Source organism: Hippocampus bargibanti, linkage group LG01 (assembly GCF_051943395.1).
Source record: "Hippocampus bargibanti isolate YZ-2025 linkage group LG01, ASM5194339v1, whole genome shotgun sequence".
NCBI classification, from domain to species: Eukaryota; Metazoa; Chordata; class Actinopteri; order Syngnathiformes; family Syngnathidae; genus Hippocampus; species Hippocampus bargibanti.
The window spans coordinates 26,652,018-26,676,225 of NC_142734.1; the positions used below are offsets into that span (position 1 = coordinate 26,652,018).

General features: G+C 44.6%; 2 protein-coding genes across 3 annotated transcripts in view; one reads left to right on the plus strand and one right to left on the minus strand.

Moving 5' to 3' along the window:
* The first annotated feature begins 1,921 nt into the window (after positions 1-1,921).
* On the plus strand, positions 1,922-6,347 carry cdk20 (cyclin dependent kinase 20). Its single transcript, XM_089006230.1, is given in 9 exon segments — positions 1,922-2,060; positions 2,135-2,248; positions 2,371-2,559; positions 2,703-2,824; positions 3,964-4,026; positions 4,132-4,255; positions 4,336-4,491; positions 4,554-4,686; positions 4,689-6,347. Coding segments are annotated over 9 exon segments (1,038 nt in total). The 5' UTR covers positions 1,922-1,985; the 3' UTR covers positions 4,751-6,347.
* Positions 6,348-6,398: 51 nt separating this feature from the next.
* magixa (MAGI family member, X-linked a) overlaps positions 6,399-24,208 on the minus strand; it is a 32,091-nt gene continuing 14,281 nt past the window's right edge. The window contains exons 16-22 of one of the 2 annotated variants that reach the window (XM_089006092.1): positions 23,527-23,787; positions 12,394-12,594; positions 12,250-12,314; positions 11,677-11,820; positions 10,031-10,169; positions 9,778-9,865; positions 7,027-7,169 (exon numbers count right to left, since the gene is read on the minus strand). In XM_089006092.1, coding sequence (XP_088862218.1) covers positions 7,163-7,169; positions 9,778-9,865; positions 10,031-10,169; positions 11,677-11,820; positions 12,250-12,314; positions 12,394-12,594; positions 23,527-23,787 — 905 coding nt within the window. In that variant the 3' untranslated portion in view covers positions 7,027-7,162. Of the gene's footprint in view, positions 7,170-9,777; positions 9,866-10,030; positions 10,170-11,676; positions 11,821-12,249; positions 12,315-12,393; positions 12,595-23,526; positions 23,788-24,208 lie in introns of both variants that reach the window. The other variant, XM_089006083.1, reaches the window with a different exon arrangement.

Here is a 24,208-nt window from a genome sequence, read left to right on the forward strand (position 1 = left end):
AGGCAGCCACTCTCGCAGCACCATCTTAAAGTCATCGTAACAAAATCGTACAACACAAAATGTGTATTTTTCTATGTTCATTGTTTTATTGCGTCTTTCCATGTTGTTCTTATTGAGGCTTCTTATAGGACAACCGACACCATTTTTGTTTTGCTAACTGACATCAGAAAAACGTTTTATAGCATTTAAAATACCCAAAACACGCAGGCTGATATTTTTAGTCAAATACAAAACACCAATAAAAAACAACAAGAACAAATCAGAAATGTTCATCCGACGCAAACAGAATTGAAATCAGCCCTTGTAATGTATCGCTTCATGCTTCTGCCCACCAGGTGACGACATGACAATCAGTCTGGTTACGCATGTACAGAACAGAACGAAGAAGAACCCCTTGTTGCTTGCAAACGCGTCGATAAACAAGTCGATCCGACATAATTCAAATCCTCTTCATTCAGACTACCTAGTTAAGACATAACTTGTCCCCAACGCGGGTTTAAAAGATGACGGTGAGTAAACATTCGATTTTGCATTAAGTGCGATCATTTTTTTTAGCGAAACTATCGCCGCGAGCGAACAGGTTACCGAGGCAACGGGAGCGCGCCTGGACGCGACGTCTGGAGATTTTCCTGCATCTTCAGACCTCTGGTCGGAACTGTTCCCCTCCTCCCAAATAATAATACATATCATTTATAAGCGTCTTTCGAAGCTCTCAAGTACAATTTACAGTCGCAGTAAGACGCGCCAGCGTTCACTCAACCCGGAAGTAATGCAAAGATAAAACGGTCATCGCGACAATAACGTTCAAATAATAATACATTTCATTTGTAAGCGCCTTTCAAAACTCAAGGACACTTTAATCAAGTAGAATTACTCACCATTTGATGACAATTCATTACGACGTGGCGATTATTATGTCGTTAACTTTAAAACGCAGTAATCAAATGAAAAATAGTTGTTAGACCACTGGGCCCCCGTTTGTAAATGCAGTAAGATGAGTGTATTTAACAAAATAATTGTCCACAGGGGAGAGAGTGAATATATTGTGAGAAGGATGCTGAGTCTTTAACTGCCAGGCATAATACAAAAAGGAAGACCAAAGCGAAGGTTTATAGATGTTTGTTAAAGAGGACATGAAGGTAGCTGGTGTGAGAGAAGAGGATGCGCAAAACAGGCTAATATGGAGGATGCCGATTCACTGTGATGACCTCTGGAGGGCAAAGCTGAAGGAAAAAGAAGATTGAACGAAGTATTTATGAACACAACACTGTTGTGATGTGCAGCTTTTGTGTGAATTGCTTGGAGGGTGACATAGGAAAAAAAAGATGCCTGAGACAAGATACAAAATTCCGTTGTGTATAAAGACGTAGAACACAGTTGTATTGAGCAAACGAAGGAGCCACCCAAACAATGTTCGCTCTATTTTTTCATGTGTCTGAGCAGACACACAAGCTCCAAGCACTGAGGACCACTGTGAGCAACATCAGATGTGTACTCGTCATGTGTCGTTCGCAAACGAGCCGGATCTCTGAAGTGAACGAAGAGAGCCAGTTCCTAACAAGGAGCCGGAAATGGGAGCCAACTTTTTTTGTCATTGTTTTGCCTCCTTCGTTCCTCTGTGTGGTAGAACAAACATCGATCATGTCGCCACAGGTTCAACTTCTGCTGCTTATTTGGACAACTGCCAACAGTGCAACTCAGTCTCAAATTGTGCAAGACATTTTTTTAAAGCAATGGGGGCATACGGTGGTTTACAAAGTAGGACGCCCACGTGAAACAAAACCCACTGGAAGAAATATCAACATTCTTGCAATAAGTTTTGCACATAATTGTTTCATCAGGATCCCTCTGGAGGACGGTGGATGGTGACAGAATTCATCTGAAGCTAAAGTTCCATACAGAGCATGTCAAAAAGCGACCGGCTCTTCAACGATTCGCCACGCAGCATTCTCACAAAATGAGTCCACGAAACGGTGGTTGACACGATGGAGCAGTACAGCATTCTGGGTCGTATCGGCGAAGGCGCTCACGGCATCGTGTTCAAGGCCAAACACATGGAGGTGATGTCACTAAAAGTTTTGCTTTTTGAGGACTTCCCGGCGAATGCTCCTAATTCCACAACAATGCAAAGCAGACCGGAGAGACGGTGGCGCTGAAGAAAGTGGCCCTCAGACGCTTGGAGGAGGCCATTCCCAACCAGGCACTGCGTGAGATCAAGGCCCTGCAAGAGATTGAGGACAACCAGCACGTGAGTTTTTTTACGGGTCAAACTGGCCCAGGGGCGGAGACCACGAGCTCAACAACAACAACTTTGATGAAAATCAGCGAAGTAGGGTTTGATGTCATGCCACCTTTCCTGTGCTCCCTCAGGTGGTGAGGCTGAAGGACGTCTTTCCTCACGGCACTGGTTTTGTCCTGGTCTTTGATTTCATGTTGTCCGATCTGTCGGAGGTCATCCGTACCGCCCGACGACCTTTGACCCCGGCGCAGGTCAAAGGTTACATGTTGATGCTGCTGAAAGGTGTGGCCTTCCTGCATAGCAACAATATCATGCACCGGGTGAGAACCGTCCACAGTCCAGTAGGGACCGGATTCCCCTTTCGCTTTGTTTGGGTTTTTTTTAGTGTAGGCTGGGGAAAAAAATACAGTTTTGAAGAATTTTGATTAAAAAAAAATTGGATGCACTTCCTATCTGCCGCCAGGACCTGAAGCCCGCCAACCTCCTCATCAGTTCGTCTGGCCACCTCAAAATTGCCGATTTTGGTCTGGCCCGCCTACTCAGCCAGCAGGAGGATCGACTTTACAGCCACCAGGTGGCCACAAGGTGGCGCCCTCTCGCACACCATACATCCATCCATCCATTTTCCGTACCGCTTATTCCTCATTAGGGTCGCGGAGGGGGGTGCTGGAGCCTATCCCAGCTGTCTTTGGGCACGAGGCGGGGTCATCCTGAAGTGGTTGCCAGCCAATCGCAGGGCACACAAAGACATACGACAGTCACACTCACACTTAGGGACAATTTTGAAGTGTTCAATCTGCCTGCCATGCATGTTTTTGGAATGTGGGAGGAAACCGGAGGACCCGGAGAAAACACACACGGACTTGGGGAGAACATGCAAGCTCAACACAGGGAGGCCGGAGCGGGACGCGAACCGGTGACCTCTTGCACTGTGAAGCCGATCTAACCACTAACTAACCACTCGACTACCGGGCCGCACTCCTCCACTTCCAAGGTCGTTCCTCTCAGACGTTGGGTTTCGAACACGCTTGATGGCTTCTCTGTTCCAGAAAATGGTAGCAATGGTTGACTTAGCATAGCCGTGCTCGGCCACTAAATCACACAAACGCACACCTCGTTCGTGTTTTTCAATTATCTCCTTCTCTCAGCGACGGTGATTTTATTTTGTGTCTTCTTGGGCTGAACACGAGCCTGTGGTGTTTTTTTTTTTGGTGCCATAATCGTAAAATTATCAGCAAAAAGCTCCAAGTAGGCGATCGACGTGTGCATTCAATGAGAGGGGGTGTGCAAAGTAGCGCCGGCTGGAGCGCTGTTCGGTCGTGTGCTTCCGTCGAAGATCACTCCGCCAGATCCGAAGGTCGTGTGCTTTGGTGTTCTTCCGCCGAAGATTGCTCCACCAGCCGTGGTGGGTGTGTATCATGAAAATAGTGCGTATTTTCATAAATTTGACGTTTGTAAGATGAAAAGTTCGTAAGATAAGTTGTTTGTAAGCTGAGGTCTCACCGTATGAGCTATTTTTTATTTATACCGCTTTTCACATATTCTGCGTGTGTGCATGTTTGTGTATGTTCACGTAGGTATGTGTTTGTGTACTGTGTGTATTGGAGCGGCTTCCGAATAGTAATTGGCTCCCGTCGTTCACTTCAAAGAGCCGTCTCTAAAGAGCCAGTTCGTTCGTTAACGCCACATAACTCACCCTGTTATACCATTCCACGTGTGTCCAGGTGGTATCGTGCGCCCGAGTTGCTGTACGGAGCCAGAAAATACGACGAAGGTGTCGATTTGTGGTAAGTCGAATGGCTTGCGGCCGCACAGCCACGTCGCCGACTCTTCACGCTGCGATTGGCTCGTTTGACTGACAGCTGCCAAATTGGCACTGACGTGTGTCGCAGGGCGGTGGGTTGTATTTTCGGAGAGCTGCTCAACTCGTCTCCTCTGTTCCCCGGCGAGAATGACATCGAGCAGCTGTGCTGTGTGCTGAGGGTGCTCGGAACGCCGACCCACCACACCTGGCCTGTAAGATGCTCATGCACACCCAAAAACGCCCAAAAGTGGCACACGAGGGTTCCAATTTTGCTCCGTGGAACGAACGGCAGGAGATGGCGCAGTTGCCAGACTACAATAAAATCACCTTCAAGGAGAATCCCGCCGTCCCATTGGAGGAGATTGTCCCCGACTCCTCCCCCCACGCCATCAGCCTTCTACGCCACTTCCTGGTCTACCCGTCCGAGCGCCGATGCCCCGCCCATCAGGTACGACCGACGCAGACGAAGGTCAGAGATGAATTAACCTCACCCGGCGGCTCGCCCGGCAGGCTCTCCTCCACCCGTATTTCTTCCGCTCGCCGCTTCCCGCCCATCGCTCGGAGCTGCCCGTCCCCCAGAGGGGAGGCGGGGGGCACCTCCACCACCCACGACTGCAGGCGGCGCCCACACACTTTTCCGCCGACCTCCGTTGAGGAGCAGCTTGGTGCGACCGGCGCAGCTGCGGGGGCACGCCTCCTGCCTGTGATTGGCCCAAACCGCGCAAATGGACACAACCTCCCCCTCCCCACAATTTCTCCACATCACTGAGGGGAAAAAAATATATAAATCAAACAGTTTTAACATAAATCAATCATTTTTAATCATTTCTTGCACGGGCCCATAAAAGTCAGACAGAAAGTGGAGCAGATGGACCCCCATAGGCAGGGAGGTGTTACGATAGTAGCGTCGGCGCCCTTTTGCTGGTTGAAAGCCAAAGCAAATGAGGCACTTGAGTTAGCAAGCGCAGCTACGCTTGTTGACAAGAGGATGGCGATTCCCGACCCTCTCCCCGCCACGCGAGAAGTGATCCAGCTTCACCCAATTTGCCCCCCCCCCCGACTATGACAAAAAAAAAATCCAAAATCCCTTTGGCTATCCATGCCAGTGACATATAGTGACAGGTAGACCAATTAGAGAATTTTCTACGATGCGGCTAAACAGCGAAGCGGTATCTCCCCCCCCCCCCCCTCAAAGCTTGTCCATGGCAATTTGTGAACAAATCGGGGGGCAGCATGGCGTGTTGATGGCGAAATTAGAAGGAAAACACATAAATAACGCGATGGTGAATCATTGTGTGTTGCACCAAGACTACTATTTGATATTCGCTAACACAAATTCCCAGCAGACAAATCAGCCCATTTCCAACGGAGCTTGGGCGCCATCTTGTGCATTTTCTGGGACACTAAATCCCGTGTATTTATCTAATTATTTATTTTTGTGTTTGTGTGTTTATTTATCTTTTAATCGATTGCAAACATTTATGCTTTCCTCTTTAGAACTATTTGAATCATATTCATAACTGGATGAGTAACAAGAAAGCATCTTCTCCCAATCTGAAGCCATTGTTTTGATTCTAGAGCAAGGCAAGACGACTTGGCGTGACGTCACGAACTGGGGGCGGGACTTTCTGAAAATCCCCAGATCGAGCTGATTTGTGGCAAGATTTTGGACACTTTAAGTCATTTTTATTGGTGTTTTGCATTTCACTAAAAATATCAGCCTGGCAATTTTGGGTATTTTAGATGGTATAAAACGTTTTCTGATGTGAGTTAGGAAACAAAAAAATGGTGTCGGTTGTCCTTTAAGTGCTGTGTTGCCATAGTGATGAGAAGATGGACAGCTTGCGGGTGGGGGCGTGGCTTATCGTCAAAAGTTGCTTTATAATAATAATAATCCATTTCATGTATAAGTGCCTTTCACAATTCTCAAGGACACTTTACAGTCACAGGATATTTTTTTCTGCGGGTGAGCAGCGGCAGCCACACGCGCCAACGTTCACTCAACCCGGAAGAAACAAAGTAAAAAATAGCACAAAAAAATAAAAAGAACAAATAATATGACAACAGAGAGTCAGTCATTCATTCTTCAGCACTTGCTGTACCCTCTTTGTGACATGAAGCAGTTCCTTTGCGTTATAAAGCAAGCAAATGAATTAAAAACATGGGATTTAAGAAGAGACTGTGGTCCTTTCATACACACACACACACACACACACACAAGCACACACTTAATAATACACACACATACACCGACACACAAAATTCAAACACATAATCCATGCGCAAGCACACGATGCACACACACATGCAATAAAATTTAAAAAAAGCCATAATTCAGAGCCCCCCCACCCCCCCTCATTTACACGTATGGCTTACGAGAAGTTTTAAAGGTTCTTTCATCACAAACAAGCAATCATCATCACAATTCGCGAAGGTCCTTCCGGCTTATAAAAATACAAACGCGGTGGCGGCCATGCTTGGACGTCAGAGATAAATTTGCATACTGATGAGGGGGCCGTGGCTCCGCCCCCCAATCAGAAACCGTGTCGTCCGATCGCATCCGGAAAAGGCTTTGAAGAACCAAAACATAAAGAAGCCCTTAAAGGTCAAGAAAAATAAGCGCAAGGTCAACTCAGAGCGCGAGTTCGGCTGATCGACCCCGCCCGCCGAGGCGCCCGCCAATCAGCACCCGCGTCAGTCGCTGCGGGTTGGGCTCCAGCCAGGGTAAGCCTCCCGCCTCCTCCCGCCCCCAACCGGAAGGCCAACGGCCCCCCGACTCGCCGCCATCCTCCGATTGCTCATCACGGGGGCTGAGGAACGAGAATGCCTCTCGCCGAAGCGCCGGCCGACGCCCAGAAGGTGTGGCCTCCTCCCTTGTGGTTCGCTCTCGGCCCCGCCTCCTTTTCCTGGCCTCGTCTCGCCTCCTCGCCTCCTTTTCCACAAGGTCCAAGTCCAGATCCGGCGGGCCCCCTCCCACGCCGCCGCTTCTTCCCCGTCTCGGTCTCGCTTCGGCTCCCCCCGCCCGCTTCCTCCTTGGCGGGCTGCCGGGGGTGGTCGTCACGGTAACCGTGCCAACTTCCTGCTCCTCAGTGTGCGAGGAGGATGAGGAGGAGTCTTCCTCAGGGCCTGGTGGGAGGGGGGGGGGGGGTGCCATCAGTTGAGACACTTCCAACTGGACCGCTACTTTAAAATCAATTTTAACACGGACGCGCAATTTTTTTGAAAAAATGTATTTCAGATTTTGCTGCAACATCCTGTTTTTTCCCCAAGATTTTTTGATAGGATCTGAAGGAGAAATATTTGCGCTTTTCTTTTAGTGCAACAACGTATAAGTTGTTTTAATCAGGAGAAATGTTGAAAATCCCTGAAATTAGGTAGGTGGGTGGCAATGATGCAATGAGCGCCACTCACATAAAACCACAGCCGCCAATCAATTTTAGAATTTATAAATGACACGTGACGTGTGGGAATTTTGTCCAGGTGCCACCTTGCGGTATGAATGAAAAGGCCTGGTGAGTGACGTGGGTGTCAATGAAGGAGCACGGCCGGGTGGATGTCTGAATTCTTGAATATCACCTCTACGTGCCTTTTGCCCGTCTCACCACGATGGGGTGCAGAGCTTTCAGCCGCTCTGCTCCCAAGCTCTGGAATTTATTTCCACCCAACATCCGTAATATTGACTCCCTTCTTACTTTCAAAAGCCATCTGTTTAAAATGGCATTCATGGTCTCGTTCAGTCAGCTATTTTATTATTTATCATGTTATTTATGGTTTTATTGTTTTACGTTTTGTTTTTTGATTGTAAAGTGACCTTGAGAGTTTTGTTATTATTATCCATCCATCCATTTTCCGTACCGCTTACTCCTCATTAGGGTCGCAGGGGTTGCTGGAGCCAATCCCAGCTGTCTTCGGGCACGAGGCGGGGGACACCCTGAATTGGTTGCCAGCCAATCGCAGGGCACACAAATACAAACAACAGTCACTCTGACACTCACACATGCCGGTGTGCTAACCACTTGACTACCGGGCCGCCTATTATTATTATTATTATCATCATTATTATTATTATGATTATTATTATGATTATGATTATTCTTATTATGATTGTTATTGTTTTGTTCTGCTAAGCAAATCAAATAAAATGTGTTTTTTTTAATGATGTGAAGGGATGAAAATGTCATCAGCAATGAAAGCAAGGGTGTCAAACTCATGTTTTGACGCAGGCCACTGTAGTCATCAAATTTGAATTCAAAAATAATAACTGTTAACTCATTGACTGCCAGACGACGTGCAAAAATGTGTCCAATCCAGTGCCAGGGTTTTTGTCATTGTCACTCAAATTCCAGGACGCACTGAATTTTGAGTTTTAGTACTACCAGTGTCTGAAACTCATGACAAAAAGTTAGTGGACACACGGGCAGACAACTCTGAAAAGTTGCCTGCCCGGCCATAAAGTTGCCTGCCCCATTTTTCACAACTTGAAACACAATAAGACAACTAATCGCAAAAAAAAACAGTGTTGCGAAGTATAAAGGATTTTTTTTCATCTAGCACAAATGCTCCCATGCTTAATTTATGGTAAATATCAATTGCTGAAGATTTTGCTCCAGTTGTCTTTTGTCGTCATGGTGCACAATGCAATGTTTGCATTGCGTTGTCTGCTACAAGCCACTAAGCGCCTTTCATCAACTCTCAAGTACACTTTACAGTCACGATATAGTCCGAAGCACGAAAGAGGCTTCTGATTGGCTGCCGTGCCGAGTATGCAAATTGCCAAACGATCGTTCGTTTGGCAATTTGCATAACTGGGCGTGGCTTATCGTCAAAAGTTGCTTTGTATTATAAAGCAAGCAAAGTGTCTCTATGAATTAAAAACATGGGATTTAAAGGACAACCGACACCAATTTTTTGTTTCCTAACTGACATCAGAAAAACGTTTTAAAGCATCTAAAATACCCAAAACACGCAGGCTGATATTTTTAGTCAAATGCAAAACACCGATAAAAATGACTTAGTGTCCCAAAACTACTTCAAAATGACCCCGGAAATGGCGAGTTTCAGAAGGTCCTGCCGCCTTGTTCGTGATGTCACGCCAGGACGTCTTGCCTTGCTCTCGAATCAAAACAATGGCTTCAGATTCGGAGAAGATGCTTTCTTGTTACTCATCCGGTTATGAATATGATTCAAATAGTTCTGAAGAGGAAAGCATACATGTTTGCAATCGATTAAAGAAGTCCTTCTATATCATTTTGAGGCGTCTCGACTCCAGTGTAGCTCCCAGAAAATGCACAAGATGGCGCACAAGCTCAGTTGGAAATGGGCTGATTTGTCTGCTGGGAATTTGTGTCAACTAGTATCAAATAGTAGTCTTGGTACAACACACAACAATTCACCATTGCGTTATTTATGTGTTTTTATGTTTCACCATCAACGCGGATCAACACGAAGTTTTCAGACCGAACAAAGTACCCAAAATGCATTGTGTGTCACTTTCTCGGTCAGGGGCGTTCCTGACGTGACGTCACGTCAGGAATCGTCACCAACTCGAAAACAAGATTCAGCGTGAGTCTTAAAAGATAAAATATAGCTATATACGGTGGTATCTTTGTAAAATACGCTCAGTAGAAGTCATTCGAAGTGATTTTACAAATTATGGACACAACTTGTCCGTAGTCGTCGGTTGTCCTTTTAAAGGATGAAGAAGAGAAGAAGAAAGACGATGAACGTTACCGACCGCGTGTTTTCAGTGCGTCCGATGACGTAGAAGCAAGGCTCGCCCTGTTTGGAGTTGGTCATGCACAGAGACAGGCTGGACAGCTCCACTGAAGGTTTGAAGGAAGGAAGGAAGGAAGGAAGGAAGGAAGGAAGGAAGGAAGGAAGGAAGGAAGGAAGGAAGGAAGGAAGGTAGAAGTTTGCATTGTTTGCGTTCAAAGCGCAAAAGAAGAAGAAGAAGGCGGCGGGGAGGGGGATGTGGGAGGCATCATCACCATAATCGGGGACGTAGCCGTTTCCTTTCTTCAGGACTAAATTGATCCGATGGCCCCCTCGGCGGATCTGCTCCACGGCTTGACTGTGGGTCATTCCCGCCGTGCTGTCGCCGTTGATCTCAACCAGTTGGTCGGAAACCTGACGGCGGCCAACGACAAGCTTCAAGTGGACAAGCCAAAGGTTTTTTTTTCTTTGGAGGTGCATTTTAGGTGGACATCAGTGATGTGTTTATGCTAATATGCTATCATGCACGATTTTACTTTTTTTGGGGTGTGGGTATTTTGGGAGAAAATCAGAATCAGAAATCAGTGATGTACTTATGCTAATATGCTATCAAATATGATTTGCCTTTTTTTTAGGGGGGGCGGCATTTTGGGAGGAAGTCATGGGCGTGCTCATGCTAATATGCTAACATGTAAAATTGTACTATTTTTTTGGGGTGTGGGTATTTTGGGAGGAAATCAGTGATGTGCTTATGCTAATATGCTATCATGCATGATTTGCCTTTTTTTTGAGGGGGGCGGCATTTTGGGAGGAAGTCACGGGCGTGCTCATGCTAATATGCTAACATGTAAAATTGTACTATTTTTTGGGGGGGTGGGTATTTTGGGAGGAAATCAGTGATGTGCTTATGCTAATATGCTATCATGCATGATTTGCCTTTTTTTGAGGGGGGCGGCATTTTGGGAGGAAGTCACGGGCGTGCTCATGCTAATATGCTAACATGTAAAATTGTACTATTTTTTGGGGGGGTGGGTATTTTGGGAGGAAATCAGTGATGTGTTTATGCTAATATGCTATCATGCATGATTTGCCTTTTTTTTGAGGAGGGCGGCATTTTGGGAGGAAGTCATGGGCGTGCTTAAGCTAATATGCTAACATTCACGAGTGTAGACACATTTTTGGGGGGCGGCAATTTGGGAGGAAATCATGGACGTACTTAAGCTAATATGCTGACATTCACAATTGTACAAACATTATATGGGGGGCGGCGTTTAGGGATGAAATCATGGACATGCTCAAGCTAATATGCTAACATTCACAAGTGTACACATTTTTTGGGCGGCGGCATTTAGGGAGGAAATCATGGACGTGATCAAGCTAATATGCTAACATTCACGATTGTACACACATTTTTTGGGGGGACGGCATTTTGGGAGGAAATCATGGACGTGCTCAAGCTAATATGCTAACATTCACGATTGTACAATTATTTGGGGGGGGGCATTTTAGGAGGAAATCATGGATGTGCTCATGCTAATATGCTAACATGCACGATTGTCCATTTTTTTCTATTTTTATAATAATAATAACAATAACAACACATTAAATTTCTTAGCGCCTTTCAAAACTCTCAAGGACACTTTACAGTCACTTTTTTGGAAGAAATCACGGATGTGGTCATGCTAATGTGCTAACATGCACAATTGTACTACTGTATTGTTTTTGATGTTGTTTTTTTGGGAGGCATTTTAGCCAAACCACAAACTGAGCAATTATCTTAACATCCTACTCAGTTCTCTGCCAATGGAAAACCAAACAGGTTTTTAGTAGCTTAGCCCCTTGCGGCAAATGAGCATTTGGGGAGGTGTGTGTGGGGGGGGGGGGGGGGTGGGGTGTGAAAAAGGATTTTCTTTGTGTGTACCTGCATCTTGTTGCTACACTGGGCTGGCCCCCCATCCATCAGTCCCAGCACATAGAGTCCCATGTTGTACTCGCTGCCCCCGCGCAGAGAGAAACCAAAACCCGTGGGACCTCGTACCAGATCCACCCCATAAAACCGAGACTCCTAAAAGACAAAGCTTTGTTCAAAAAAGATGACCATCATTAACAGCTCCCCTCCTCCCCGCATGGCCATGGCATTGGAATTTGATTGCGATGTTAGCTTGCCGCTAAATGCTAGTTGGTGTAGAGACGCACAAAAACATGCGTGTGAAGCTATGTTAATAAAAAATGACCATCATTTGTACCCCCCCCCCCCCCAACGGTCTTGTGATTTGAGGTTGACTGCTACGTTAGCTTGTGGCTAAATGCTAGCTGGCGTGGAGCAACCTTTGGTGAGTTTTAACGTGAATCCGAAAAGGAGTTTTAATGATCCGATGTTGCCGTTGGGTTATGTTTGTGGTCTTTACGTTAGCTTCGGCACCGAAAGAGTCGGCCGGTATGTAGCAGCACAAAAACGTGAACGAGGACCGTGGAAAGAATGTCGAGCGGTCACCTTTGCCCTTCCTTTGCATCCTTTGGCGAAGCGCTCGTCGATGTCCACGTCGGCTCCATCCGACTCTGCACACAAAGTTTGAGAATCGGTGGTGGAATACGCCGACTCTTTTGGGCGCCATTCAGGAGGCGTGTGACGTCTCACGCGCTCGCGGTGTCACGCTCAACTTGAGCGTGTTTCCCGCCCTCCTCAGAATCTGGGCCAGGTCTCGGTGGTGCAGGGAGCCGACCCGTCGTCCCTCCACAGCCTCCAACTGGTCTCCGGGTCGGATCAAGCCGCTGCGGGCCGCCGGACTGCCGCGGCGCACCGTCACGAAGCGATGCGACATCAGCGGTCGGGACGGAGCTGGACGGGAGGGTGGACAATGTGGTCATTGCTTGTTTTCCTGTTGGCTATCCAAATCTGGCCCGCCACATCCTTTTATTCGGCCCGCCAAAGCAAATCAAGAATGTCAAGGGCCATGATGCTTGCTAATGTCCCAAATAAAAACTTCTAATTGTCCCATGTCAACCACAGTAACAGTCATTATTTTTGGATTTAATTCTTTATTTACCTAATTGACAAATTAAAACTACATAAATAATAAATAAATAATGCCATATATGATATCTATGAAATTATTATAATACTTGGTTCACAGTGCCATTGTGACAGGTAATAATAATACATTTGATTTCTAAGCGCCTTTTAGCGCAACACCATCGCACGCTGGCTGGCCAAAATTGTCATGTGTTTGTGAAGAAACAGTTATTTTGTATCCTCATTTTGTGCAATGCTTTAATATTCTCTGTTAAGATAAATGAGGCATGCTGAATGTTGAGCGGATCTGGCAATGCAGCCACAACGCTACATATGGTCCTTTGACAGTGATTAAAAAAATAGTTCTCAATGCTGAGAAATGCGGTTGCTCTCTGTGCTCGCATCCTTTCATCACTTTGCTGCTGTGAAATGTAAATTTCTCCACTGTGAGACTAATAAAGGCATATCCAATCCAATCCAATCCTACTTGTTCAATCTAAACAACATTCTACCAAATGCATTGCAAACACGCTGCAGATATCACCGTAGCGGTCCCAGACGTACAATAAAAAAAATGGTCTGGCGTGTGGTCGTAACTCGCACCGGTCGTAAATCGGAGATTACCTGTATATATTAAATATAATAATTATTCAAATCATAATTGGTTTACTTTACAGCTGTGAGTTATAAGCTCTTGATATCATAATCATGATGCGTAAGTAACAAAACAATCACATATTTAATATTTATTGACTGACAGCAAAATAATCCATTGCGGGATTACAAAAATCAAGATTACTTTCATACTAGGAAAAAAAACATAAAAATGATTCTATATTTGATGTATGATAGAGATTAGACAGAATAAGAAGTTATATTTAAAAGTTTCATGCTGCAGAATTCAGACGTCTGTCATGAATGGCTGCGTCTCCTGCCGGCAGTAGGGACAATCTTTCTGGTTCCAAGTCTTCTTCCACAGTGTCTGATAGTCATATATCTGACAATGTCGCTCATCTCTCATCTCATTTTTCCATACCGCTTATTCCTCATTAGGGTCGCGGGGGTTGCTGGAGCCTATCTCAGCTGTCTTCGGGCACGAGGCGGGGGACACCCTGAATTGGTTGCCAGCCAATCGCAGGGCACACAAAGACATACAACAGTAATTCTCACACTCACACCTAGGGACAATTTGGAGTCTTCAATCTGCCTGCCATGCATGTTTTTGGAGTGTGGGAGGAAACCGGAGGACCCAGAGAAAACCCACGCGGGTCCGGGGAGAACATGCAAACTCCGACTACCGGGCCGCCCTATCTGACAATGTATTAAATAATTGTTCTGCCAATACAGTAAAGTCTCGTTATATCGATATCGGTTATATCGATAGTACCGCTTATTACGATACTATTTCTATGAACGCAAGGAGAAAATTACATGCGCGCAGGGTCGGATATATCGATAGTCCCAGTTATATCGATGTTTTTTCGGACTCCCGAGAATATCGATATAACGAGACTTTACTGTATTTGGTTTACTTCACAGCTATAAGGCTTAACTAGCATGATTGACAAACAACAAAATCACTTTTGGATTTCCAGAATTTTTCACTTTTTTTTCCTGGTTACCCGAGTATTATCCCTGAAAAAAATTACATTTCCCCTCAGTGTATCTTTGCACCCCCCCCCCCCCCCCGCAACCCCTGTTAAAAACCACGGCTCTAAACGTCACCCGTTTGTATTTACATTTCCTCAGTTCTGCTCAAATGTCTTCATTTTGAGTTCAAGTCTGGTCTGGTTTGTCCCAATGTCTCACGACTTCATTACCAAATTTTGGTCTCAATGTTTTTTATTTCATTTTGTTTGTCTGTCCCCGTTTGTCTCGAAATGTTCTTATTTCATGTTTAAATGTTATTTTTTTGGGTCTGACTGTCCCACCTGTGGATCAAGTGTCCTCACTGAGTGTCCCAAAGACTTCATTTTGGGTGGCCTCCAAATTGTTTGAACATATCCTCATAGTTTGTCATGTTGGCCTAATTTTGGGTCGACATCTTACAGTCAAAAAAAATTGTAAAATCACTTTAAATGACTTCTACTGAGCGTATTTTACAAAGATTCCACCGCGTATAGCTATACTTTAAGTTTTAAGACTCGCGCTGAATATTCAGGAAGTCTTGTTTTCGAGTCTGTGACGATTCTTGACGTGATGTCACGTCAGCAACGCCCCTGACCGAGAAAGCGACACGCAATGCATTTTGGGTACTTTGTTTGGTCTGAAAACATCGTGTTGATCAGTGTTGATGGTGAAATTACAAGGAAAACACGCGATGGTGAATCGTTGTGTGTTACACCAAGACTACCATTTGATACTAGTTGACACAAATTCCCAGCAGACAAATCAGCCCATTTCCAATGGAGCTTGGGCACCATCTCGTGCATTTTCTGGGAGCTACATTGCAGTCCAGACGCCTCAAAATGATACGGAAGGACTTCTTTAATCGATTGCAAACATTTATGCTTTCCTCTTCAGAACTATTTGAATCATATTCATAACTGGATGAGTAACAAGAAAGCATCTTCTCCGAATCTGAAGCCATTGTTTTGATTCTAGAGCAAGGTAAGACGTCCTGGCGTGACGTCACGAACAAGGGGGCGGGACTTTCTGAAACTCGCCATCTCCAAGGTCATTTTGAAGTAGTTTTGGGACACTTTAAGTCATTTTTATTGGTGTTTTGCACGTGACTAAAAATATGTGTGGAGTCGAGCAAGTCGTGCTGTGAACTCCGTCCGACGCTGTGCGGGTCTGTGCGAGTCTGCGTGCGTGTGTGTCTGAGTCCGAGTGATTCTGCCATCTCTCTGTCCCGCGCTGGCTACTCATATACCCTTTGCCTGCATGGGAATGCGTGAGGCTGACTTGAAAGACATCAAAGGGTTGAAAGTCGCACTTCAAAGGCGTACACGCGTCAGCGCAGCGGTGCGCGTGTGTGACGTCACAAGCTCTCAACAGCTGAATGTATAACTGAGGACGCACCAATGTCGGCGCTGAATTATTCAAGCGAGCCTCAAAACGTGTCACGAAAGCACGTCAAGCAATCAGAACGTTTTCACCGGAGTGAACATTGGAATTCAACATTTTGTGCCCTCCTTTTTTTCTGCCAACTGATCTTTGAAAGAGTTTGTGAGCATAAAGAGCTGATAAGCCATAGCTTTGATGTCACCGCATTAGACAAACACGAAAGCTAGCAAGAAAAAAAAACAAGAAAAAAGCCAGAGGACCTGACGCGATGGGGACTGACAGCGTCATGCCAAACGGAACAACTCACCAAAGCTAAAAATAGGACAAAAAGCAACAAAAACCTTCTGCTCCGATTGTCCAAAGCGCAGACAGTTAAATGTCGCCGCGCCGGGTGAGATGAATGCTTAGCCTCCGTTTCCAGTCTCCGCCATAACCAAAAGTCATTCATTTCCCTTCCTGTAGTCGCGCTAAGCTAAATTAGAAATGCGGTTTCACTTCCGGCCGTCGCACTAAGCTAGGCCGGCAACATAGGTGTTCTCAATCGTTCTCAATCGTTCTCAGTATTCTGGAATGTTCGAAACCCGCTTGAATAGAGTGTTGCGCCACTCTTGACCAGAAATAAAGTCATCAAATGTGGCAAGCGAGGGTCTTAAAAACCAGTGGTGGAGCATCCGGGCCACCGAGGCCTTCTCTGCTGGCCTAAAAATGTCTGATGTGTGATGTGAATGATATTTTGTCCATTAATTCTTATGAAATCATCAAAGATTTACAAAGATTCCGCCCCATTTTACGTTTTAAATTCACTGAGTCTCACTGAGTTTTAAATTCACAGTGTCTTCACTGAGTCTCCCAAAGACTTCATTTTGAGTGTCCTCCAAATTGTTTGAACATATCCTCATAGTTTGTCATGTTGGCCTAATTTTGGGTCGACATCTCACAGTGTCTCAAAAAATCTTTGCATCTGAAGGTCCTTTTTTCATGGAAATGTTCTCTAATTGTGACCAAAAAAATGTCATGAGCTTAAAGGATAACCGACGCCGCCGGACAAGTTGTGACCATAATTTGTAAAATTACTTCAAATGACTTCTACTGAGCGTATTTTACAAAGATTCCACCGTATATAGCTATATTTTACATTTTAAAACTTGTGCTGAATATTCAGGAAGTTTGATGACGAGCCACACGTGCCGTCACGTTTGGAACGCCCCTGACCGAGAAAGCGACACATAATGCATGTTGGGTTCTTTGTTTGGTCAGAAAACATCGTGTTGATCCGTGTTGATGGCGAAATTAGAAGGAAAATACATAAATAACGCAATGGTGAATCGTCGTGTGTTGCACCAAGACTACTATTTGATTCTAGTTGACACAAATTCCCAGCAGACAAATAAGCCCATTTTCAACAGAGCTTGGGCGGCATCTTGTGCATTTTCTGGGTGCTACATTGGAGTCCAGACGCCTCAAAATGAGACGGAAGGACTTCTTTAATCGATTGCAAACATTTACGCTTTCCTCTTCAGAACTATTTGAATCATATTCATAACTGGATGAGTAACAAGAAAGCATCTTCTCCGAATCTGAAGCCATTGTTTTGATTCTAGGGCTAGGCAAGACGTCCTGGCGTGACATCACGAACAAGGCGGCGGGACCTTCTGAAACTCGCCATTTCCGGGGTCATTTTGAAGTAGTTTTGGGACACTAAGTCATTTTTACTGGGTTGTACATCTTATAAGTAGTGATATTGCAAAAGCAACAGATGCAGGCAGACACACTAGAAACTTCATTAATAGCTGGTTCCCTTGCTTGTACAGTGAGACCTCAACTTACGAATTTAATTGGTTCCCAGACAGAGTGTGTAAGGTAAAAAGTGTGTATCTCAAAAAAAATTCCCATAGGAAACCATTAAAATGGGAATAATCCGTTCCCGGGTTTCCATAAAATATACTTTTCAACTAAATAAGCCTTAAAACTACACACAACATACCTTATTCTATGTATAATAAATGTGCTATTGTATTGTAATGAAAGAAATACACTGCACTTTATAATAAAGTCACTTTATTTACATTTGTGATGGTCATTGATGACTTGATGGAATGGCGTTGGAGGTCGAAGGTCAAAGGGACTTGCTGTTTGGAAAGAGAGGCACATTACACGAGGACTGTAATTAAAGAAATAAACTGTGCTGTAAAATAAAGTTTTATTTACCTTTTTATGGTCGTTGATGGCTTATGGAAGGAGAGTCACCTTCCATAAGGACTGTTGGTAACTTAACCTCTGGTGTGGCTTCTCTTTGCTTCTTTGGAGACTCCTCATCCTTTTTGCTGATTAAAAACCTCTTAATTGACACCTGTTGCTTTCAGACCTGTAAGGTCTTATGAAAGTGAGGCATCACAGTATCAAGCTGATGACTCTCATAGCCACAGTCTTTTCTTGATGGAACTGTTCGATAAAAGCCTGCAATTCCATCCACTTTGCCAATATTTCTTTGATGCGCTCACTAGATGCTGCAGCAATCTCCTCATCCTCAGATGACAACTCCTGGATGGCTTGTTGCTGCTTGTCCTCGTGAAGGGTAATCAAATCCTCCGTGTTGAGCACCTCATTATGGCCAGCAACAAGCTCCTCAATGTCATCCGCATCGAGTCCCATGTTCTGTCCAAGGGAAACAATTTCGTCCAAAACAACAGCGTCATGAGGATCAAATGTTTCAAAATCCCTCCCAAGGATGCATGCAGGCCACAAATTCTTCCAAGCCGCTTTCAATAATCGGAGTGTAACATCCTGCCAAGCCGTTTCTACCAGCTGAACACAATGGAACACGTTGAAATGGTCTCTCCAATAATCCCTCAGGGATAGTTCTGTGTCATTTGTGACTTGAAAGCATCTGGTAAATAAAGCCTTTGTCTAAAGCTTCTTGAAGCTTGTAATCACTTGCTGGTCCATGGGCGACAGGAGAGGGGTTGTGTTGGGAGGGAGGAATTTTACCCGAATGAAATTAAGAGCACCGTGAAGTTCCTCCTCCAAATTTGGTGGATGCGCTGGGCAATGGAGAAGAAGACACTTGAGAGGGAGGCCTTTCTCCTCGAGATATTTCCTCACTGAAGGAGCGAAAACATCATGCATCCAGTCCATAAACAGGAGACAAGTTACCCAAGCTTTGTTGTTGGACTTCCACATGACAGGAAGCTTAGATTTAATCACCTGGTTTCTTTTGAAGGCTCTTGGGGTTTCTGAATGATAAACTAACATTGGTTTTATCTTACAGTCACCACTGGCATTAGCACAAAACAGGAGGGTTAGCCTATCTTTCATTGGTTCATGCCCAGGGACAGACGTCTCTTCCTGAGTAATGAAAAGTCCGGTTAGGCATCTTCTTCCAGAAAAGTCCGGTCTCATCCGCATTAAATACCTGCTGAGGAACGTAGACTTCTTCATTCACCAGTTCGAGGAATGATGCCTTGTAGGCTTCAGCAGCTTTATGGTCAGAACTGGCTGCTTCACCATGACGAGTGACGCAGTGAATCCCAGTACGGCGCTTAAAGTTCTCATCCAGTGCTGGCTTTAAAATCCTCAATCGTTGCCGAAACTTCCAGGTTGCCGCATGGCGATATCGGCGTGAATTAGCCGTGCTTTCTCACGTAAAATAGCTTTGCTCACGCTGTCGCCGGATAGCTGCTTTTCGTTAATCCAAATTAAAAGAGGTTTTTCAACTTCTTTGATTGCCCGAGACCGTCGCTTTGAGAGCACGGAAACACCTTTTGCAACAGACGCACCTTTGATGGCTTCTTTGTTGCGAAGGATGGTAGCGATGGTGGACTTAGCATAGCCGCGCTCTACCGCTAAATCACACAAACGCACACCTCGTTCGTGTTTTTCAATTATCTCCTTCTCAGCGACGGTGATTTTATTTTGTTTCTTCTTGGGCTGAACACGAGCCTGTGGTTGTTTTTTTTTCAGAGCCATAATCGTAAAATTCTAAGCAAAAAGCTGCAAGGAGGCGATCGACGTGTGCATTCAATGAGAGGGGGTGTGGAAATGAGCGCTGGCTGGAGCGCTGTTCGGTTGCCGAAGATCACTCCGCCAGAACCGAAGGTCGTGTGCTTTGGTGTTCTTCCGCAGAAGATTATGTATTGATGTATACACACTTCCGCCAAAGTGTGTAAGATGAAAATAGTTCTTATTATGAGGCTTAATTTTCATAAATTTGACATTCGTATGATGAAAAGTTCGTATTATAAGGTGTTCGTAAGTTGAGGTCTCACTGTATGTTCTCTTCAAATTGTACAGTTAGGTTGTGCGGGTTATTTATGGAGCCTGATTGACGGGATATTTTAATCTTGGAGTCTACACTGCCTTTGAACTATCAATAAAGTTGAAATAATTCCAAATTTGACTGTGTTTTCTATCTATTTTCTCACCATTTCACTTTAGTTTTTTTTTCACTTTTGTTTTTTTTTTGTTTCAAGCTCTATCGTCTCCCTTTCATGTGTGTGTTTCTATTTCTGTAACCCCTCCCCCTGCTCACTGCTGCGTGTGTCCCCTCCCTCATCTACAACTGAGCTTGACCAATCACGTGCGGCTTTAAATGAAGACTGGGGGTGGGGAATAGAGGGAAAAAAGCCGGCTGCCATTTTAGGAGCTCCAAGAACCGGCCTGGCGCTCCGTGTGTTTCCCGAAAAATAGTTTGTATGCCAAGATTATATTGTCACGAATTTAACGTTCGTAAGGTGAAAAGTTCGTTAGCTAAAGCGTTCGTAAGCCGAGATATCACTGTATAAGGAAGCGGAGGGAAGCCGAGTGGTGCATTCAGGTGTGCTCAGTTTAGTCCAGAACCCATTTTCGGTTGTAAACTAAGGCTTAAAAAAAGACATTTTTGGTCGAAACCCCAATTGGTCGAGAACCGACACGTTTGAAAACCCCGCTTTGACTGTAATTCCAACTTGTCTTGTCAGCTTTCTTTCATTGCTTTTCCTTCCCCTTCCAGATGTGCATTTACATGTAGAAGCATTGAACCAATAACATTTCACCAGGGTCACAAATCGACCTGGACGCCTTCACCATCAGTTCTGCGGGCCCTGGCGCATCAAATAAGCGTCGATCAAACTGTTGCTTGAACAAATCTGATTTCGAGCCTGCGCCGCTAAGGCCTTGTTGCAGGCGCTGGTGAAAGTCAGAGAAAGCTACTCTTATCACTACCACTAATGCCAAGAGCATACTGGCCAGAGCTAACACACTGTATCTGTAGCGAGCTACATAAGCAAATATATTTTTGTGTTGATGTAATAGGCGTTGTGTCAGCCCACAATGGCGAAAGAAGAAATAAATTTGGTTGCATATTTCCTGATCAAGCCATTTTCAAGACAGACTTTTCAAGAAAAGATGGACGTTCTAAAGAAAGGCCGGTTAGTTCTGAAGCAAGCAAAAACAGCAAATCTTATTGCAATTTTATGAGGCTATTATTGATGCTTTACCATGCTGTTGGTTCAATCTTCTCTCTGGTGTGAAAGGACGACTTCAGACCCCATATTATGAATCCACACCTTCATCGTAAAAACTCCAACAGTTTAATGACATTATTATTCCCAGGCTAACATGAAGTTATTTCCTGGCTAATGCTACCCTCTAGTGGACTTGTAGTAAATCACACCACACTTTCTAGATGAGTCGCAGTCGCAGCTGTAACTGCAGTCAAGGTTGTATAGTCATCAAATAGTTATTCAGGGTTGGATTAATTCAGACATAGCACGACTCAAGGCCTAGGTGTCTGTCACGATCTGGTTGGCGACCAACGGGTGGCGCTGTCGGCCCAGCCTGCACCTGCACCTTGCTCGTTCCAATCAGTAGCAGGTAAAAAGTCAATATTGATGGTAACAACGTCAGGACACATCTGGACAAACAACAGCATGGTTGTCATGTTGGACCACTCAAAGGTAAAATCACGCAAATTCCACACACCAGGGCCGGAATACACATTCCAAACACAAAACTCACAACTGAGAGTAAGATGTGCATCAGTTTCAAGTACCAACCGGGTTCTGTTAAAATGGTTGACAACACACACACGCACACACACACACACGCACGCACAATCACTTACATTTGGAATCTTTGACCCTTTTGAGAACGGCCTGCAGTCGATCCAACATGATGAACCAGAACCTTTTGATGCATGTGTGTGTCCGAATGTGTGTGCGTGTGTGTGTGTGTGTTGAATCTCAGAAAGCAGGCAAGCATTTCAGCTGAGGCGAAGCAGCTCGCCGATGGGGCTGAGCCTGGACCGGTGGGAGGGACCGACACACAAACTGAGTGCCTGTCAGTGTGTGTGTGTGTGTATGCTTAATCGCTCAATCATCGGTGAGGGAACGCCCCCCGAAACTCAAACCAAACTCGGCACAAACCACATAATTCTCTCTCACTCACACTCACACTCACACTCACACGCACACGCACACACACACACACACACACACACACACACGCACACGCACACGCACACAGGAAGAATGGATCAACCTCACCTACGGGAAAAAATGGAGGTGCGGATGCCACAAGATGGCGGCAAAGCACATCAAAGTGAGAGGGTGGTGTTGGATCGTCAACTTCTTGCCTGCACGCAAACACGAACCCGTCCATCTTGCAAAAACAACTGTCTTGGGCACTTAAATTATTCATCGCAAATAAATCCCCTTCGCTTGAGACTCAACGATAGCGTAGCAGCTAGCACGCAACTAAGTGAGATCACCCGCGGGGAAACCAAGACCCGTGCAAGAGCACCTTGTGCATTTCAGTCATAAAAAATAGCTGTCAAAGCTCAACAGCGTTTACTTTCAAACATATCCCCCCCCCCAAATTCAACAGGGCTTCTGACATGAAGGTTAAGACACACCTGACTCAACACGTCAATTATATTCCCACCTTCAAATTCCATCTCAAAACCCACCTATTTAAAATTGCATTCTCGATATAATAGTTTTATCTCTTGTTTTTTTTATTTACATATTATTATCTGTGAATTCATTTATGTCCCTGATTTGTGATTGTAAAGTGTCCTTGAGAGCTCTGAAAGGCACTCACAAATAAGCATTATTATTATTCATTCATTGGCCATGGCTGGTGATGATCACATGACATGCCTGTCCAATCAGTGCTGCGGGTAATTTGGTTTGCTCAGTCGCCAGCGTGTGACTGTCATGCTCGGACATCATACCCAAAAACAAACAAATATACAAATATATAAATATACAAATATAAAAATATAAAAATATAAAAATATACAAATATAAAATATAAAAATACAAAGATATAAAGATATGAAGATATAAAAATGTAAAAATTTTAAATTAACTGTAAATGTAACTGTAAAAAAAACTGTAAAAATAACATAAAAATTAATAAACAAATAAATGAAACCAAATGAACAAACGAATAAATACATAATTTAATTAATAAAAACAAAAATAATTTAATATACAAATTAATATAGAACTAAATATAATAATATAAAAACAAACAAACAAAAAAGAAATCCAAATGAATAAAGAGAGAAAGAAATTCAATAATAAACAAATACATAACTAAGCAAACAAATAAATAAACAAATACATACACATGTAAATAAATAATTAAATAAATAGACACTTTTTTGCAATTGTTTTATTTCAATTGCAAAAAAGTCATTTTGTTTCGTGAACATGTGTGATATGGATCAAGCAAATCTGAAAATGGAAGTAAAAAGAGGCGACTTACCACCACGGTCAACTTCTTGGGACGAGATGACAAAACCGAAGCCTTCACCGGGGCGCCTCGTCAGCTCCACGTCCACCTTCTTTTCCTCCCTGGTGTCCTTGGTAGCGGCTCCTTTCATGGCCCCTACCGAGCTTTCCTCCACCCCCTGGAGGTCGCGTGGCTCTAAGGTCAAGGTTACGGGAACTGAGTCCAGGAAGCTGGTGCTCTGGATGAGGCCTGAGGTGAGTGGGGGCCCGTTGGGCATCTGGCTGGGCGGGCTCCCTGCGAAACCAGGAATGATGTGTCATTCGCGAACGATCAGGCTCTTTGGGGGTGAACAACGGGAGCCGGCTCCACACAGCGAGCCGCTCTAAGAGGAGACGACTTTTCTTTTATTTAGTTTCCTGTTTTTTTTCCTCCCCTTTAGGTAAAATACGCATGTCGTAGAAGAGGCAGTGGAAGATTTTTTACACACACACACACACACACACACACACACACACACACACACACACACACACACACACACACACACACACACACACACACACACACACACACACACACACACACACACACACAAACACACACACACACAGACACACACACCAATACTACCACCACAAAGTCGAGCAAAAGGCAGAGAGAAAATAAACTAAAATGAAAATTGGGTATAATTGACAGAAAATGGAGGTCAACCCCC